Here is a 19,515-nt window from a genome sequence, read left to right on the forward strand (position 1 = left end):
CGGTAGAGGAGTTGGTCGCGAATAGCAAAGTGATGCGCCGGCCTCCGTAGAGTCCTAGACGCCGTAACAGTGGTAGGATCCGCGAGAAACTCCAAAAGCGAAGAATTCCAGGGGTCTTTGCTCTGCTCAGAGCGCATGTCATCGATGGCAAGTGCTGAGAGGACAAAGTTGAGTGGGCAAAGACTGTCAGGATAAGGGTCAGGTGAAATTGGCGAGCGGGAGAGAACGTCGGCAACGGTGTGCTTGCATCCAGAGCGGTACAGACCCGGATGTCGTACTCTTTTCAAGCAGAGTGCCCAGCGTGCGAGGCGGCCAGAGGGGTCTTTCAATGAGGAGAGCCAGCAGAGCGCATGGTGGTCCGTTACTACATCAAATTGGCGGCCGTATAGATAAGGTCGAAATTTTGTAAGGGCCCAGAGTATGGCTAAACATTCCTTTTCTGTAACAGAGCAGTGTAGCTCCGAATTTGTCAGCGTGCGGCTAGCATAAGCAACGACGTATTCCTCAAGACCACTTTTGCGTTGGGCAAGAACCGCCCCAAGGCCGACTCCACTAGCATCTGTATGGACTTCAGTTGGGGCAGTGGGGTCAAAATGTCGCAGAATAGGAGGAGAGGTGAGCAGATGGCAAAGGGTCGTGAACGCGTCATCGCATGCTGTCGGCCAGGCGGATAGGGCGTTGTCTCCAGCCAGCAGTTGAGTCAAAGGGGCGATGATCATGGCGAAGTTCTTCACAAAGCGGCGAAAATAGGAGCAGAGGCCAACGAAGCTGCGTAGTGTCTTCAGATTAGTGGGTTTGGGAAACTCCGCAACTGCACGGAGTTTCGCAGGATACGGAAGCACGCCTTCTTTGGATACGACGTGGCCTAAGATGGTAAGCTTACCAGCAGCAAAGAAGCATTTTTTGATGTTAAGTTGCAGGCCAGCCTTAGTCAGACAGCTTAATACTTCTCGTAGTCGTTCGAGGTGAGTCGAGAAATCAGGTGAGAAGACAACGACATCATCTAGGTAGCACAAACACGTGTGCCACTTGAGACCGCGCAAGATACTGTCCATCATATGCTCGAACGTAGCGGGCGCATTACATAGGCCGAATGGCATGACATTAAATTTGTATAGTCCGTCCGGTGTAACGAAGGCGGTTTTGGAGCGGTCAGCCTGTGCCATTGGGACATGTCAATATCCAGACCACAAATCCAAAGAGGAAAATAACTCGCCACCTTGCAAACAGTCAAGAGCATCGTCTATGTGCGGTAGGGGATATGCGTCTTTGCGCGTAATTTTGTTAAGACGTCTGTAATCAACGTAGAAACGAATAGCACCATCTTTCTTTTTTGAGAGGACAATAGGCGAAGCCCACGGGCTATGGGACGGCTGAATCACGCCACGCCGAAGCATATCGCTCACTTGTTCGTCGATGACGCGGCGCTCAGAAGCTGAGACACGGTAAGGGCGCTGCTGGTGTGGGGCGTGCGAACCGGTGTCGATGCTGTGCGATACTGTGGTGGTGCGGCCGAGAGAATGTTGATGGCAGTCGAAAGATGCGGTAAATTCGCGTAGCAGGCTGACAAGTTGCGCGCGTTGTGTGGTTGTGAAATCACCGGAGATTGACGGTTGGAAGCACTTTAACGGCGGTCGAGTCCCATTGTCGAGCGCGGCGAGGGATGTCGAATATGCGGCGTCGGGAGCATCGAAGATCATTGAAGAATCCACAGTTTGAGCATAACCGAGGCACTCTCCGCGATGCAAAGTAATCGGCAGGAAAGACACATTGCACACACACATCCCACCACGACCAGCACTGATGGCGATGACGGCAAAGGGCAACGGAAGGGAATGGCAACGGGCGAACAAGTCACATGGCGTGAATAAGACGTTTGCGTCACGTGCGGATGCTCAAGATACAGAGACGACGGCAGCGGGCTGAGAAGGGATATCAGTAACTTCGGCCACAAGCGTTTTTGTAGACGTCACAAGATCTTGGTCTATTGCTGCAGCGGAAGGAAAAGACAACTCCACGTCGGCGCGGGAAGAGTCAATGATGGCATTGTTAGACGAAAGGAAATCCCAGCCTAGAATGACATCGTGGGAGCACGACGGCAGGACGGCGAACTCAATGACATGAAAAGATTCCGCGATGACAACATGTGCAGTGCAGGCTGACAAAGGTTCTACAGGCTGTGCGTTCGCAGTACTCAAATACAGTTCGGAAAGCGACGTCGTTACTTTTCCTATCCGTCGGCAATGTCCTGCGCGTAACACCGAGATTGCTGCACCCGTATCGACCAGTGCGAATGTTGGAATCCCTTCGACGTATACCTCCATTACGTTGCAGGGGTGATTTCGAGGACTTAGGTATATCGAAGGGGACGCAGTTCTCGCCTCGGGAACTGCGAAACTTAGTTTCCCTGAGGCAGAGGGCTTGGCCGGCGTCTCATCGGTGAGATGGAACGGCGGCGTGGGGATGGCGAACGACGAGTAGTGTAGAGAACAGGGCTTTCATCTGGCGGCACAGGGGATTGTAGCTGTCGAGGGGCATAAGTGTTCATGGGTCGGCGGTAATCATGAGTAGGCTGCACACGGCGTCGACAAAAGCGGGCAACGTGTCCCGGAATACCACAATGGTAGCAAATTGGACGGTTTTCGGCTGTGCGCCAGCGATTTGGCTGGCGCCGTAGCTGTGGTCACTGGTGCAGGCGGCGAGAAGGGAATCGGCGGTGGTCGCGCAACAGCTTGGAGAGGTGGACGTGGAGTGAAGGGCGGCCTTGCAGCGACGTCAGCGTAAGTCAAGAGCACCGCGACTGTAGGCCGTTGAATAGCAGCTGGCAGGCACTCAGCGACTTGCTCCTTGATGACGGTCTGTAACCCCTCAGTCAGTGGGGAGTATGGTTGCGAGGTTCGTAAAAGGCACCAGGGAAAGCTGCCGAGCAACTTCTCGCACGAACTCCTTAATCTGGTGCATTAGAGGCGACTCGTCAACACCTAGCGTCAGACCTGAGACAGAGGCGAATTCTGAGGGTTGATGTCGCGTGACAACTCGCTGCCTTCGAAGTTCGTCGTAACTTTGACACAGCGCAATGACGCCAGACACTGTGGTCGGGTTCCAGGCGACCAACATCTGGAAGGCGTCGTCCTCAATTCCCTTGATGATATGCTGGATCTTATCGGCCTTTGGCATAGTTGTGTCGACTCTGTTTCACAGATTAACGACGTCTTCGATGCAGCTGGTGAAATTCTAACCTGGTTGCTGGGCGCGTCCGCGCAGGCGTTGTTCGGCCTGAAGTTTACGTATAGCAGGACGACCAAAGACTTCCCTGAAGTTGGTCTTGAACGCCGACCATGTCGGGATGTCGGATTCGTGGTTACGATACCACATATGTGCAACGTTGCTCAAGTAGAAATTTACGTTCTTGCGCTTTTGCCTATCGTCTCAGTGGTTGTGCGCGTTGACTCTGTCGTACGAGGCGAGCCAGTCCTCGACGTCCTGATCACCGGTACCCGCAAAAATCGCAGGATCCCGCTGACGCTGCACGCCAAGACAGATGACAGTTGGTGCCGTGACTGCAGCTTGTTGGGCTGGATTGTCAGGCATGGTTAGAGATGGCTGGGCGGGATCGTCCGGCATGGGCCTAGATGATTGAAGGGTTCGGCTTCGAAGTTCCAGCGTTGATGGAGTCGTACCCAGCACCTCCACCAAATGTCAAGGTGTTCATTGACAGGATTGAGAGGTCGAACTCGGTGCGGCAGTCAGAACCCTGCGAGCAGTCAGGACAAGCCCCAGCCCCGTGCGTAACAGCGCTGGTGGTGCGCCTCACAGGCACTTCTTCATCGCATTTCATACGCCGGAGAAGCACCTGGCAACTGGCACTTCTTCGTTACAAGCGTATTATCTAAGTGCAGAAAATTGCAGTAGTTTTCTTTGTTGTATAGATTATGTATAATCTTTATTTTCAGTTTTCCTTTATGGCTTGATTTTTACGTAAAACAATGCGTCAGTTTAAAAAAATAGTGCTCTGACATTGTGCTGTCTTTCGGCTGCTGTCAATGTTCACAAAGGGGGCGGAGGATCCCTCAAGCTGTCATTTAAACGGTCTTTCTCTCCGCATCCTGTTATACTGTACTGTGACGAAGCAAATGAAGCAATCAATCAATCAACTAAGACACTGACAATTACTTAGTCTGGTTTGACCTTGGTGTAGTTTACCTTTGGTGTGGCTCAAATCATCGTGGGGTACACTGTTCATGCGTCAAAGGCAAGACGAAATCTCCATACAAGCAGAGGTTCAATGGTGAAAGCTATTGCGATTATTCAGGGACGTTTTGCTGAAGGTGCTTGTGATTAGGGATACAAAAGAAAACTGTACAAAAAGCTGAGATCGAACCTGTAGCTAGCCTATTTAGGCCAAGCATTCTAACTGCACCACAGCCACCCTTTCAAAGCGAAGATAAAACAATCAGGTTAATTATAGCTGCAAGACTAACATATGAACTGAGTGGGCGATGGCGAAACAAATACTGCCGCACTCGAAAAAGTTGTGCTACATTTAGGTAGTTGGGCCATCTTAGAATGCTTGAGAAGCAGCGCGACAAAATTAACTAAGGACATAGGCAAGAAAAAATTTGCGTAGATTGCACTGGAGGCGCACAGCTAAAGAGAGCGGAGCTGGTCGGCGCCTAGCTAGTCCTGACTTTTCGGCTAGGCTAAGCACTACCAAGTCATCCCGAGCATTTCCCGAAATTTATTGATAATTCATCGATTATCGATTAGCTATTGATTGGCTATCGATTGACTATTGCTAGGTATTGGCCACGTATATGGGCTAGGCTAAGCACTTCAGAGTCATCCCCAGCATTTCCCAGAATTTATTTATTATTTCTCGATTATGGATTAGCTATTGATTGGCGATCGCAAGGTATTGGCCATATATTTGGGCTAGGCTAAGCAATACCAAGTCATCCCCAGCATTTTCCGGAATTTATTTATTAATTATCGATTATTGATTAGCTATCGAGTGGCTGTCGCAAGGTATTGGCCGTGTATTTGGGCTAGGCTAAGCACTACCAAGTAATCCCCAGAATTTTCCGGAATTTATTGATTATGGATCGATTATCCATTGATTAGCCACCGATTGGCTTTCACAAGGTATTGACCACGTATTTGTGCTGGGTCAAGCACTACCAAGTCATCCCAACATTTTCCAGAATTTATTGATAATTGATCTATTATCGATTAGCTATTGATTGGCTATCGATGACTGGCTAAGCTTAAGAGTCCCAATCATGCGTAGCTAGACATAGCCAGAATCAGCTTTGCTAGTTCACAGGAGTATGTGCCATTGCGCTTGGACCCTTTCTGCACTACCGCCAGGATCTGCCCACATTTTCTGTTCGCTCGTTACGGACAACCGCTCGGCCATGCGCTCGGCCTAAACAAGCTGCGCTGTTAAAACAAGACATGACCGTTGAGTCGCGTCCTTCGCCAACAATACGTCTGCTAAATCGCTCGTTTTCAGTAATTCACAAACTTCAACAAACTACATGTCTCGTACAAATGCTAAAACTGGAAGTACGCGGTCAAGCCTTCTTGGCCGCATGCCAGCACTTTTGTGGCAAACAGCCAGTGACCCAAAATGTCGAAAGACTGCCGGAATGTCATCAATCGAAATGTGCCACAGAAAAAAAAAACACCACGCGGCATTACGCAAGTGAGGTGGTTCTATTTAGTAAAAGCGGTGTCACGGGCTCGCGGGTCACTTTGTCACTTTCATGGCGACGTTTGAAAGTACACAGATGTTGTCAAGAAATAGATGCCTTGCCACCAGCGGACTTCGTAGTGCTGAGTTTCCTGGACGGTTGCCTTTGAACGTGCAGTGATTTCTCTGGAGTCTCCACTAGCGTGGCGCCACCATCACCCCATTCAAAGAGAGACTATATTCGTTCACGACTACGCGGCATCACTATGATCAGCACCAGAGAAGCGAGGAATGCGCTGCCGATGCTGGCTACGATAAGCTTGAAGGGCTGACCACCCTGCGGTGAAGGCGCGCAATCCACCTCGGGCGAGGAAAGCCGCACGGCTTGCACTTTGTGCAGTGGTCTGCCAGGCCACTTATGTTGCTTGCGGAGCGTTGCCAGGCTTTCGACGCCGGTCTAGAAGATGCGATGCACTCTGAGCTGGGAGGCTGCCCGGTGCCGTCACGTTGTTTTCGCACTTGAACTGCTGATCTTGGGCAAGGTCTTGTCTTGTCTCCCATACCCACTACGGGGGATTGGCCAAGAAGCAGGCGGTTTCAACTATGTTTATGAGAAATTTAACAAAAACTATATCTCCATAGCAGTCGTTAGAAAAATACTATGAAGAATTTTGAGACAAAATAATTTTGTCATAAAAAAGCGAAATAATAGGAATAATTCATAATTCTAGAAATTCAGCAAGGTACTCTTTTGTATCTCTAATGAAATTGTAAACTGCAAGAAAAGCAGCCCTGTGGCTGTGTCCCAGTGAAGTCGCCCGAAAGGAGAGAATGGTTGGCGAGGTTAATAATAGGCCAAGTTTTCGAAATGAAATTTCTAAGAGTTTTCGGCGGCCCGAGAAGAAAAAGTGCTCAATGGCTTCGGATTCATTGCAACAAGAACATAGAGGGGACACAGTGAGACCAGACCTGTGTGACTAAATATTTAGAGGCGGTATATGGCATCACAATTTTGTAATGGAAACTGCCAATTGCCTTGAAGTACACCAATTATTATTCCATGGGAAGCAAAGATGGTGGAAATTAGAAGACAATGTTAAAATGGAGTTTGCGAATTTTTGCGATAAAGAGAAATTTCTGTACCTAGCCGCGGTGACATAAGCTGATGTCAGCAAAACAGATATGACAGTGTCATTAAGTGATGCTCGTGCGAGTGAATCAGCCATTTTATTCAAGTGCAAACCACGATGTCCCGGTACCCAAAGCAAGTATACTGGCCGCCAGTACGAAGGAACCATTGAACGAAATGTTGGCAAAATTCTTGAATTTGACGAGGCTGTGAGTACTGTGCATACAGACAGTGAGTCAGTCACAATAACAGCTAATGAATCGTTTGGGGGATCTTTCGTAGGGCTAATATAATCGCTATTAGTTCTGCCTGAAAAATGGGTGTGAAGTCGGGAAGGTGGAGAGAGTAAGACCAATGAAGAGATTCAGAGAAGGTGCCCACCCCTGCCTTTCTCATTGCACAGGAAGCGTCGGTAGTTATTATGTTGTCAGTAGCTAGCTGGTTTAGGTGGTCTTTTAATATATTATTTTACTGTGTGCTAGGCAATAGTTTGGCATGATTTGGAAATATGTCCTCGAATTCAATTTTGAGGTCTGCTAAGGCATTATTCGAATGGCAAACTTGGCGTATTGACACATCCAATTGTTGTAACTGTGTTGTAACCAATATTATCTGAGAACTGTGTAATCGCAACCACGATACGCTAAAAAACAGACGGTTCAGTGAAAAATATGTATTGTGCACGTCTCCTTGAAAACTCACATATTTAAAAAAAGTTTGAACCATAAGAGAGAGAGAGAGAATAAACTTTAATCAAAAGAGCACGCGAGCGTTGGTAGCTCCTCCGCTCTGCAGTCGGTGGTCCCCTCAGTCTGTAAGCATGCTGAATCTACAATCTAGAGTGGGTATATTAGCTTCCTGATATACCAGTGTTGGAAAACAATCTAGGTAGCGCAATGCATAATCGTAGACATTTGCTTTCTAATATTATCAGATGTTTAATTTTATAGGCGGGACCACCGGAATATAATACGCAACCAAATTCTAATATGAGCCGAATATACATCTTATATATTATCAGTAAAGTATCCCTGCGTAGTCCAGAGCGACGGTGACTGAACGGGTGGAGCATAGCTATGGCACATTCTGCCTTTGTTGTGATATGTGCAATGTGAGTGCGCCAGACGAACTTGCCATAGTAATGACACCGAGGTATTTCACCGAGTCAACTTGAGCAATGGTTTCCTGGTAATATTGGAGGGATATACGCTCTGGCGTAGTTCACGGGAAAACTAGGACAGGATTTTTATTAACATTTAATGACATGCATGCCTCATCTACCCAGCTGAAAATTCCTATATATATATATATATATATATATATATATATAGGACCCGTACATATGATGCTATTGGATACGGGGTATTTATCATACGGGTGATATGGGGGCATACGGGTGATATAGGGGCATATGGGTGATATGGGGCGTACGAGCGATATAAGAATACGGTTTTTTGTGGTGCTATGGCGAATGTGGAATATACAGCAATGTGTGTTTTAATTATGTGTTTCAACAGTGCAGAAGACTGTGTAGATGTGTGCAAAAAAGCATTGTGCACCATATGAAAAAATAAACAACGATGTCTCAATAGTTTCCACCTGAACACTATTTATTTAAATCGTTCAGCATTTCCGCAATGCACCTACTCATTTGTCGTAGTCGGTGTGCTGTTGGTATCTCAGAGGCCTTGTTGCCGACGTAGACTGCAAAACGATCTGTTGAGAAACAAGAACAAACACGAAGCAAGTTTTAAAAATTTGTCAGTAGCTCATCTATGAGATAATGTCTGATATTCTAAAATACGTTAGCTTGGATATACTCACTTGCAACAGCCTGCAGCTTCTCAGGCGGCAGTGCCTTTCTTAGTGACGCCAGCTTAACTTGTTTGAGGAAGCGCCGATAGGGTGCTCCTGTGATGCTCCTATTCGTCAAGTTAGCAATACCCCAGAGGAGCTTCGTGGCTTCCTTGCAAAACAAGGAGTCTTTTCGTCACGACAACAGCCATGACCACTGCTCTTCTTTCACAAAGACACCTTTGCCAAGGTCCACCTGTATGGAAAAGTAATGTTCAGACTCAAGTATTCATTTAATATTGAAATAAAATCTTTATGTTCTAAAATGATCCTATTAGATAAATATTGCCTTAAGAAGTAATATAAAAGTGCTTTACACAATGGCACCAAGTTTATCTCGATATAGGCTCATGAGCTACCTTTTTTTTGCTGTACCTATGAATATGTTGTGGAGGACATTGAGAAATAATTGCTAACATCCTTTAAAGCAACATAAAGCTTGCTTAGCCTTTTTTTTACTGAAAAAGAAAGCAGGCGAAAATTTTAACTTACCTCATGACAATTATTGCATTCCCATGGCAGTGCATGATATAAGTGGTCTCATTTGTCAACCTAGTCATGTAGTATGTCGTGTAATTTGCGTGTATGCAAACCACGGAAACATTCATAGTTCATTATACGGCACAAAATTTATATTTCTCGGCGGCCAGGCTACCAATGCACAACACACTCCGAAAATGCCAAAGCTGAAACAAGTTGCTTAGGTTTAAATACAGCTATTTATACAGGGCTAAATAATAATACAGCTATTTCTGTGTGGCTGCCACTCAACACCCACATACCGTTAAATTCTTCGGGCCTTGTCTTCAGCCTGATTGGCTGTCTTTTTGCTTGCTCATTTATACATTGCTACATGCCACCCAGCCAAGGTCCAAGATTTTAGCTACTAAGTACTTCACAAAATATTTAGCTACGTTTTACCCATTAGTAAAGTGTACGTTAATAATTGCAGCCACATTTAGGGTAAAGGAATCGTCCACACAAGAGAATACAAGGTTAAGGCAGTCTGTCTATTTGAGCCATGCAATATATTTTCTACCTTATGGTTTAATAGGACGCAAAACAAAGCGGCATTAAACCGGGACAGAAAAAAAAGCATCACTTGTAACTAAGTTTATTCAAAGCAGAGAGGGTCCCTTTATAGAGTAAATGCCAGCGTGTACAAATGTATTCGTGCACTGCGATCACACCACTAATATTATATTGGAAAAATGCACGCCTATCCAAACAAATAAGTAATTGACCTTCATTGCTGCAAAGAGCCACAGACGTATAGCTGCTACAAATGTCCCGTTTCTTTTTAATGTAATATATGCCTCTGCTAACTCATATGCCTCTCTGCTGCGAATAAGCTTAGCTGCAAGTGATGCTGTTTCTTGTCCTGGTCGTCACTTTGTTCATCTCATGTAGCACCATAATGAATATGAACTAGCTCAGCAACAAGAAGCGATATGTTTTACCTCGTCGAGAATGCCGCTAGTGCTGCTGGTGCCTTCATTTCCCTGTAGGAAAGGCTCTACAGCAGCACTCCGTCGATGTGCAGGCTGGCTGAACCATATTTCTAGAGAACAGCAAATGTGCAAAATATATACAATAAATTTTGAAAGTACATGACCAACACACAGCTACATTTCTGCTGCACCATGTACCAAAACAAAAAATTGAATTGTAGGGGTTTACTTAATACCACAACCTCATTAAGTTCAACCACCTCCGGTTCCTTTAATGTGAACCTCTTCAATCATGGTACATAATAAAACAATTGTCTATTGCGCCCACTTCACCCATGCTGGTATGTAGCCGTCACGGCTGAGATCTAACCTGCGACCTTGTGCTCACCAGTATAACGCCATAGTGACTGAGCTACCATGGCAGGTTACCAGGACACAGTACAATGGACCTCTCCCTGTTTGCAAACATTGTGACGTCACTCCGGCGGCCCCTCCCATCTGCCGCGGCTTTGAAGCGGGCGCTGGTTGGCAAAAAATGTCCATGCGACCTGTTCTATCTCTATAAGAGCACTGCTTCTATATCGACTGCCGCAATCGTTTTTCCGGCATATTGTTATTTTGTGAAGTGAGATCGTCTACGAACTGTTATTAGGGGGTATAATCGTGCCCGTTTTACCGGCACAACAACATAGCGTTGTTGCCAAGTGCATGATTCCCTTAAGTCTGTATGAAGTGATTTCGTAAAAGTGTGCCTCTTCTGTAGATCCAACAGCCACAAACATTTACTCTTCAAAAGCGATGGTTTTATCACAGATAATGCACATTTCCCGGTGCCTAAATTATATTTCACTTAAATGGACTGGCCTTTGGACAATTATTTGTATTGCGTTGTCGTGAAGGTAATATTTGCGCCCCATTTACACTGTCAATTCAAACAATATACAAGATGAACTTCGTCTACAACTATCCGCCGTGCCCATCGCAGCGGCGCATGAAGCCATACCAAGTTGTGGCACCCAAATTCAGATGAGTGAGGAATGCAGAAACACTTCTTATCCTGCTTTATGAGCACGGTAAGATACTTCAGATGGTCAAAACTAATCTGGAGCATTTCCTTAGTGTCCCCCATAAGTCTCTGTGCAGCTTAGGGATGTAAAACACAACATTTTAATTTTAATTATTAGTCGAGGTCATATGAATGCAGAAAGCAACAACGTACATAAGCACATAATTCATTGCGTGGTAACTTCGCTTTGTCTGCTGCCTCCCTTTGCTGCTCTCAGCGTTAATAGACGCAACCTTTGAATGTTTATGTGCATCATCACAGCCGTACCGTAAAGGTGAGTATAACCATAAAAAAACCCTTGATATTTGCGCTAAAACACGATAATTTCAGTGATTTGCCATTTGGGCACTGAAAGCCGTGGTGAAATGTATACAAGCAGCTTCGGCAGTGTCAAAACATACTACGAGTTGACTTATAGTAATACCGTTGAATCGATACTTATGCTCTAAGGTTTTCTTCCTTTTTTCTGCACACATCACAGATGGCAGCGAGATACGTGTGCTTACTAATCAGCGCATCTCATGAATTCTCACCTGCTCAAGAATTACGGGTCCTGACGTTCTATCGGCGTCTCATAAGTATGGCTGACCTTATTACATGCAACACGCGTTCAGTATCGCAAGCGAGATGTATTTCTAATCGCGTTGTACACCACACACGCATAATGTGGTCCGTTTCCTTACGCAAAGATGAACCAATATCGTTGCTTTTTTCACCGCGCAACCCATCACTGACCACCATGTTCTTCAGTAAAAATAAACCAGCATCGCCAGATTTTATCACTGCTTAAGACATGCCGATGTTCTCCGGCACACATTACTGCTAATCTGGCTGGCAACAGAATTGTGGAGGTTCACGTTTAAATGAAACAACACGCATCCATGTGGCGCCCACCAACACCAAGAATTGCACGACTACACCATGCAGAAAGCCGGCGGCGGCTGTGTTTTGCCAACCAGGGTCGCTGCATATGCGCCGGTGACGTCACGCTGTGACGTTGATGGCGCGGTGTGACGTACTCCAGGAGAGGTCTGCAGAAAACTTGGTCCTCTACAGACTGCGGTATATCAATATAAACTTCTAGATTTAGGAAATTAGAAGGCATCAACATGCATGAAGCTGCTGAAGTAAAAACATGCAATATATGTGTAACTATACTACTCATCGAATATTTACAAAATCACAATGACGTGAGAAATAAATGTAACTTGCCAAGGCTGTTCCGCAGCAGATCCTGTAGCTTCCCATTTCGCTGCTCCGACACCTCTAATTTTTCTTGAAGCTTACTGACTTTTCTGCGAAGCTCACTATTCTGCTCTTGCTCCTTCCTGGGTAGCCTCCTCTCCACAAGCTCTTCATTGGAGCTGTCCCGACTACTGCTTCTCTTTTTGGATTCCCCTGTTGCTGCTGCACGTTTTCGCTTCTTCTTCGGGGTCTTGGAAATATACCCATTAACTCATAATTAGTATCGCTCCGCATCGCTCAACAGGGCGGTTTCAAATTACCATAAATTATTAGATGATTCGTATTTTCAAGCAATAGCTGCTTAAATAATAAAGTTGTGGGGACTGTGACTTTTTTTCAGTAATGAGTACTTATCCAGCCGTGCATACGCATTTATTTACACCTCACATTATAAAGTGCCTTATTAACCACCAGTGCTGTGTCTAATTTTGCGTTTTAAAGTTACTAAACTGCTGCACACATTACATGCATGCTGCTGTTTGATTAGCCTCATATAGCCACATGCATTTGTGTGAACCTGTTTTATGCATTGTGCCATGAAGCCAAGACCATGAGTGATGTGGCAGGCACTGAGTCACCATGACAGCAGGCAAGCATGTGTGAAGCAAGCTATAATATGCACCCATTTTGAGTCAGCTGAACAAGTGATATCGGAATAAGGTTCTTGCAGACTATTGTCCCCATGATCCTGCTATGACAATATCTGCACACCTAGGCGAAACGATTTTTAAATGGGCGAGCTTGGAAGATACACTAGAACTCTCAATACCAAGCAGCCAAGGGCCACAACCTAAAGGAGCTTAATTATGGGACTAGTCCCATCAGAACTTTCAGCAGTACTTCCTTCTACTTAGAAGTGAGAAGCTTTTATGTTATCTGCACTGTTATTGTAATCCTGATGACAGAGATGGGAGACCACTGTATTTGGTTAGTCATGTTTGCAAAAGCTTAATGGAATTTAAGAGCTTTACAGTGCAAACACCATTTCAGTTCAGCTATGAGCTTTATACAACAAAAACCCCGAAACCGCAATAAATTTGCATAACTATTAGGACAGTCAGTTATACAGCCAAAACAACTTCTAGTGCCACTACAGCTTTTCTAATGGCAATACATGAGATTCAGATGGTTACACAATCCTTGGAGCCACAATACAAGCCACAGACTTATGCTATTAAAAAGTCCACGGGCATAAAATGAAGCTGATTGCTTGCTTCCATCAGCTCCTCAAATGCAAACAAGTGCATATTACCCATCTCTTAAGAAGTGTAGCAATTTAACACTATGCGTGAAATGTGTGCCAGCAGATTTTGCAATATTAACTTTTTTTTTTTGCTGAGAGTTGTGAATGCATGGCTATGCATTGTAGGAGGCAGGCTAACTTGCATTATTGCAGTTCACATATTTACGGCTAATAAGTGGCGTGTCTGTACATCTATAATGGCGGATGTTCAGATGATTGCAACATTGCCGGAATGTAAGGCCCTGGAGAAAAGCGGTGTTCTTCACACTGCAGTTCTAATATGTATGTTGTGCACATGCACCGAAGCATCAAGTTTTTCAAATCGTAGTGACGAATTAAGATTTGCTACGTCAAAACATGCATGTCCATTAAACACTTAAATACACCAAATTGTCAATACTGCAAGTGCAGCAATCTGTCGCTTCGCAAGCATAAATTAAAGCATTGATGAGTCTGTCGGAATGTGCTGGACAGTTCAGTGTTGGTCAAGGTGTAACAAACTCTGCACGTTTTGCCACAGCATATTACAAGCATGAAGTAGGAAACGACAAAGTGCAGTTTGTGCTTGCATAAGCAAGTAAAGTAGTCCAAGAATTGTGCTTTGCACTTTGTGACTGAACAGGAAGAAGAACTGAGGTGGCATATCCCATTTCTAGTGATGTGCCTTTTTGCGTTCAATTGAGCAGGAAACAACAGAAGACCCAAACAAGAAGTCGGCCAGCAGCAAACAATAACAAAAAAGATTGAAATGGTCATCTTTAAGGAATGCAAAGGAATAGAATACAATGAGGAGGGGATACAACTGCTGCATGGGATATGAATGCCAGCGATCATAGGACAGGCACTTTACGGGCGCTTCAGACATTGAGTGATGTGACAGGTATTTCTAACACATAGCTTTCCTGATGCTTGAATTTAGGCACACTATGTGTAGTAGCCAGGTGCGGCTTTCTTTCGGTGTCACTATATCTTTGAGAAGTCTTTTGTTTCCCATACTTATATTTATAAAGGCATTGGCAGACAAGTTGGCCAAACTTTCTGCTTGAAAATGCAGCAGTGGCCTATTCTTCAGAGGCTGATCATCGCTTTGCTGGTTCACAAACAATGTGATTCCTCCGCTATCCGTAAAATTGCGAATAATGATTGATGTGTAATTACCCTTTGAGTATTGCAGTCTTCCGAGCTTGTGCTGCAGAATACATTGTCAGGCATGGCGAGCCGCTTCTTGGTCATTCTGTAGATTTGATCACTGACGCTGGCTACAGAAATGTGGGGAAAAAAGAACGGGCCGCAGTACCAGAGAGGAATGAAAATCGAGAAGGTGTGCAGAATATAATGAACTGTATTCTTCCTCACAAAAGTGTCACAAAGCTCACTAGCAGGTTACACGCGCTTCTATTCGGCGAATTGCTGGCGACCACATTAGAAACACCCAACCTCACAATAGCGAGTAAGCACCCTACCACGCTGGTGTTTTAAATACACCTGTCAGAGTGAATCTACGCGCAATTTTTGCAAAAAGCAGATGCACCCGCTTCAAAATTCAAATTTCTCCTGCCCTCCACGCCATCAGCCGCATGCAACGGCAAGTAAGCACCATACTACGCTGGTGTTTAGAAACGCCTCCGGCGTAGTGTCGTTTCTAACTGCAGATGGACATATTTAGCACGTAATGCCCTTAAAAGTTATCTTGTTTTGCACGCCGTTCAATTGATAATCTGCTAGTGTTTACACACAAAAACGATTGGCACAATTGGCGAAAAAACGATTGGCGGTACTGCAACTGATCGTGCAGACAAAGTCTTTATTCGCGTACCGCTTCCTGCACTGTATACGCCGTGAGCTACGGGATCTAGTGACCTATAAAGGCTACGCTACCAGAGAGTCGACGCTTTGAGAAACGCCTAACGTCTCCTCGCGCTGCAGGCCAGAGAGTGAGTAAGCCGTATCTCCGCCTTTCGTTGTCTAGTTATGTGAGAAGCACCTTCGGCTTTTATGACGCATTAAAATAGTCCCACTTCCTGTTCACATTCGCGGCGACATTGTGGAGCAGACAGCTAGGTTTACGAGTATTTTTGCTTCCGGGGCAGATGAACTCTTGATAGGAACAGTGGTAACGCGTCCTTTTCTGGTGGACGAACCGCACGTTCAGTTACATAAGGCTATAGGGACAGATGCAGAGATAACAGCTTTCCGCTCGCATTCGTCCGCGTCGCAAGAGTTATTTTTCATTTCTCGTCTTCATTGTTTGGCTAGAAACACCGTCTCCTCTTGCGATGCTCCCCTCGGATGCAGCCACAGCAACACGGTATATAAACTCGAAACCAGGAGACGTTCACCATTCCTCGCAGACCTGAGTGTTGTATCGTCAAGTATGAACACAATGGTAAGGCTTGGTAGAATTGAGCTGCGTTTCCCAATTTATACTTACATATTGAAAGTTCTACCTTCCTATTTACTACGTAGCTCTATTTCAAATAAGAATCAAGCAGTATTTGGCACTCGATTGGTATTAAATCTGGTAACTCACTCTTCCGCATTGTCTAATGTTCCTTACCGAACCAGCATAGGCGATAACACTTACTGAAGTCTCGGTGAGGAAGGACCGATGCAACCGTTAAGTCTACCAAATTATTTTATTATGAATGGCATTACATGCATGTATTAAATAGCGTAAATAAGCGCATTTTAGCATGTGTAATTTACGAAACCCTCTTATTTTACTAGATTTGTAAATGACAAACTATTCGGTACTTGTGTCGAAATTCAAAGGCCGCTTTTTTCACATATTTGCATTCGATTCGAATTCAGAATACTACTGTATCTATTCCTATCTCTCCTCGCATGGACTTCGTATTGAGCTCGGCGAAATACCGCGGGTTTGTCTAGTGAGGCGTCTGGCAAAGCACGTAGCAGCAGCCTCACTTTCGAATCAGTCTATATCGGTCAGCCGCTGACAATATCACTGACGACACTCGAATAGGGTGCCTCAGAGCCTAGGATGACCTCTGTGTAGATATTTCAGAAAAATGAGATTATAAAGAATACAAGACATTATCCTACCGTCGATATAATAACCCACCGACATGTATGCGGAAACTCATTTGTGTGCTTGTGCTTTTTTTTCGATGCCTTGTTTCCTAACTACACTGCCTGCACCATGCTAGTAATTTCAGAGATCATAGCACGCATGAGATACATTCACTGTTTCTAAATCTTGTTCTGCAGAGAAAGCTATCTGCCTTGCTCGCCGTACTCGCCATGTCCATGGTCTCCCCAGTAGTAGAAGCAGGGAAACTTGGCTACGGCGGCGCTGGTTACGGAGGCCTAGGATACGGTGGCCTAGGATACGGTGGCCTCGGCTACGGAGGTCTCGGGTACGGAGGTCTCGGCTACGGAGGTCTTGGTTATGGCGGCCTAGGTGGTGGCTTGGGCGGTGGCTTGGGCGGTGTCGGCGGCGGTGTAGGTGGTGTAGGCGTCGGCAGCAGTGTTGCTCTTCTTAGCGGCGGGCCTGCCTTTGCCAAGACCGTGGCCGGACCAGCGTTCGTGGTGAGGACGGTTCACCACGTCAACAAAGTCAGCGGTGGAGGAGCTCTTGTTGCCCACTCTGGTCTCGGAAGCGGATACGGCGGCGGCTACGGAGGCTACGGAGGTGGTTATGGTGGATACGGCGGCGGCTATGGAGGCTATGGAGGATACGGAAGTTACGGAGGCTATGGAGGTTACGGAGGTTACGGAGGTGGCTATGGTGGCTACAAAGGTGGTTACAAGGGCTAATTATTGAGTTCGTTTATTTACTGTTCGGAACTTTGCATACGAATGCAAAAGAAGAAATCACCTGCATAGATGTGTCCCCGCAACAACGACGATGCATTAACAGTCGTTCGAATCATTTGTCACTGGTGGTTTGAAGTGTGAGGTGTAAAGGCGGAGCTAGTTTACTTCACTGTAAGCCTTCACAGCTCAAAAACGCTGCGGAGGATTTAATATTCACTGGTGTTGAAGGAGGCGATAACTACGCACGAGAAATAGCTGTGATACATCAAGCAATGACATCACTTGACATTTTTCGATCACCTTCTAGAAAAACAGAAAATAAAAGACGTTTTGCACCAGAACATCTTCTTGAGCCTTCCTTATAATTTGCAGCCCAACGTGGAGGTGGAGGTGCGGGGGTTTCGAGCAAAATGCCGAGCAGCATGAGGCATTGCTTCGTAGCGGCTATGGCCTTGGGCAACAATGGTTTACTCTGGATAAAAAGACAGGGCCCCAGTCGAAGGCGCCTCTGCGGCATAGGACTAAGCTGTTGGAGCCAAAGCAAACAAAGAGGCATCCGGCAAATTTATACGCAAGAAGCTGCCAAGAGTAAGCATCAAGGCCGTACACACAGAATAACATTTACAAAGCTATGCTATATGATTACGTGATGAAGCTCCGGGAGCCAATGGAAACACGAGATCTGTGTGGATCATATACAATACAGACTCCAAAAGTAAACATCATTGTCTTACGAAGATATGGCATACACATGTAATTACGACACGCATACCACAGCGGTGTCGAAGAAGCGCCGCTAACTGCTCATGGCGAATGACTATACCATTGCTGTCTTCATTTAAAATTTCACCCGAGTTGTTTATCGTCTGGGTACACAACTCAACATACCCGCAGCTGATAAATGATCCCCGAAGCACAACACTATAGCATGAAGCCTCTTTCCCGTCCGATGTCCCATTGGCAGTAGGTACAAACGTTCGCTAGAGCTTAGACCTGTCGACTTGTACATCAGCACGCGGCACAACAGAGGAATTCCCGCACTATTGTCATCGTGGTCAGTGCTTCTAAACCTTGCAGTGTTCACCTAGGGCTACTGATTGAACATGAATACCTTCCTCTGGCTTCACTTCGACTAACCCTCCCTGACTGTGCCTACTCAAGAGATCTCACATCTCATTGCTATGGTATTTCTTGTGACTTCGGTCTTGCCGTCGTCCCCGAAACTTTATTTCTGCGAACTGCCTAGACAAATGATGCAGCTTCAAGCACTCCGATAGCTAAGAAGTTCTGCGTACCCTACATTTGCGTGAAGTAGCTTACAATGTCGCACTTTTTGGTGTTATAAATATATTCTTGTTGCGAGCTGCAAGTGATATGATCTAGAACGTTGGCCACAATTTTGATACCGCTCGTTGTCAATCGCGTGCTTATACGCTTGACAATCTATTTTACAGCGTATGCTGTTATGGGCTCATTCCAATAGCCGCTTCGGGTCGCGATGATGATGCGGCCGGCGGCCGCCGCGTAACCGTTATTGCCGGAAACGCGAAAAAAGTACCCGATTCTCGCCGGGATCGAGCCCGTGCCCGCTGCGTGGGAGCCGGATACTGTACCACATAGCCACGCAAGCGCTTGCTATCAAGCCGCGGAAAATACCCTAAGGCAAACGTAGGGAGAGACGACTCGAGCCTCCACCAGTATGGTGGCGCCATCTAGGTAAGATGCCTGCAAACGCAGCGTCCGCAGACGCAGATGACGATATGCGATTCACACGAGGCGCGCAATGAACGCGCTCCCGAGCTGCCGAGCGTCCGTCAGTATGGTGGCGCCATCTAGTTAAGGTGCCTGCAAACGTGGCGCGCCCGACATGTAAGTTGTAGTTCTAAGGCTTGATCAGGCTCCGCAGACTGCTGTGCAGAGAGCAATACAAGCCGCAGCTCGCCGTCGACGCCGGGCGGACAGTTCAGATCGTTCTCGTCAAAACGAGGCAAACAGTCAGCCGCGAAGACCCTGTTGTGCATGGTTCCCTAAATTGGAGCTACTCTTGAACCGCTCCAC

General features: G+C 46.0%; 1 protein-coding gene across 1 annotated transcript; it reads left to right on the top strand.

Annotated features, from left to right (window-relative positions):
- Positions 1-16,941: 16,941 nt before the first annotated feature.
- LOC119444378 (shematrin-like protein 2) lies at positions 16,942-17,457 on the top strand. Its single transcript, XM_037708785.1, has one exon. It carries the CDS (start codon positions 16,942-16,944, stop codon positions 17,455-17,457), a length of 516 nt encoding a protein of 171 aa, XP_037564713.1.
- The last annotated feature ends 2,058 nt before the right edge of the window (positions 17,458-19,515 follow it).

The sequence above is a fragment of the Dermacentor silvarum genome, chromosome 3, assembly GCF_013339745.2.
Source record: "Dermacentor silvarum isolate Dsil-2018 chromosome 3, BIME_Dsil_1.4, whole genome shotgun sequence".
NCBI classification, from domain to species: domain Eukaryota; kingdom Metazoa; phylum Arthropoda; class Arachnida; order Ixodida; family Ixodidae; genus Dermacentor; species Dermacentor silvarum.

Coding starts and splice junctions, on each gene's coding strand:
- LOC119444378 (XM_037708785.1), top strand. CDS start 16,942: ATGTCCATGGTCTCCCCAGTAGTAGAAGCAGGGAAACTTGGCTACGGC.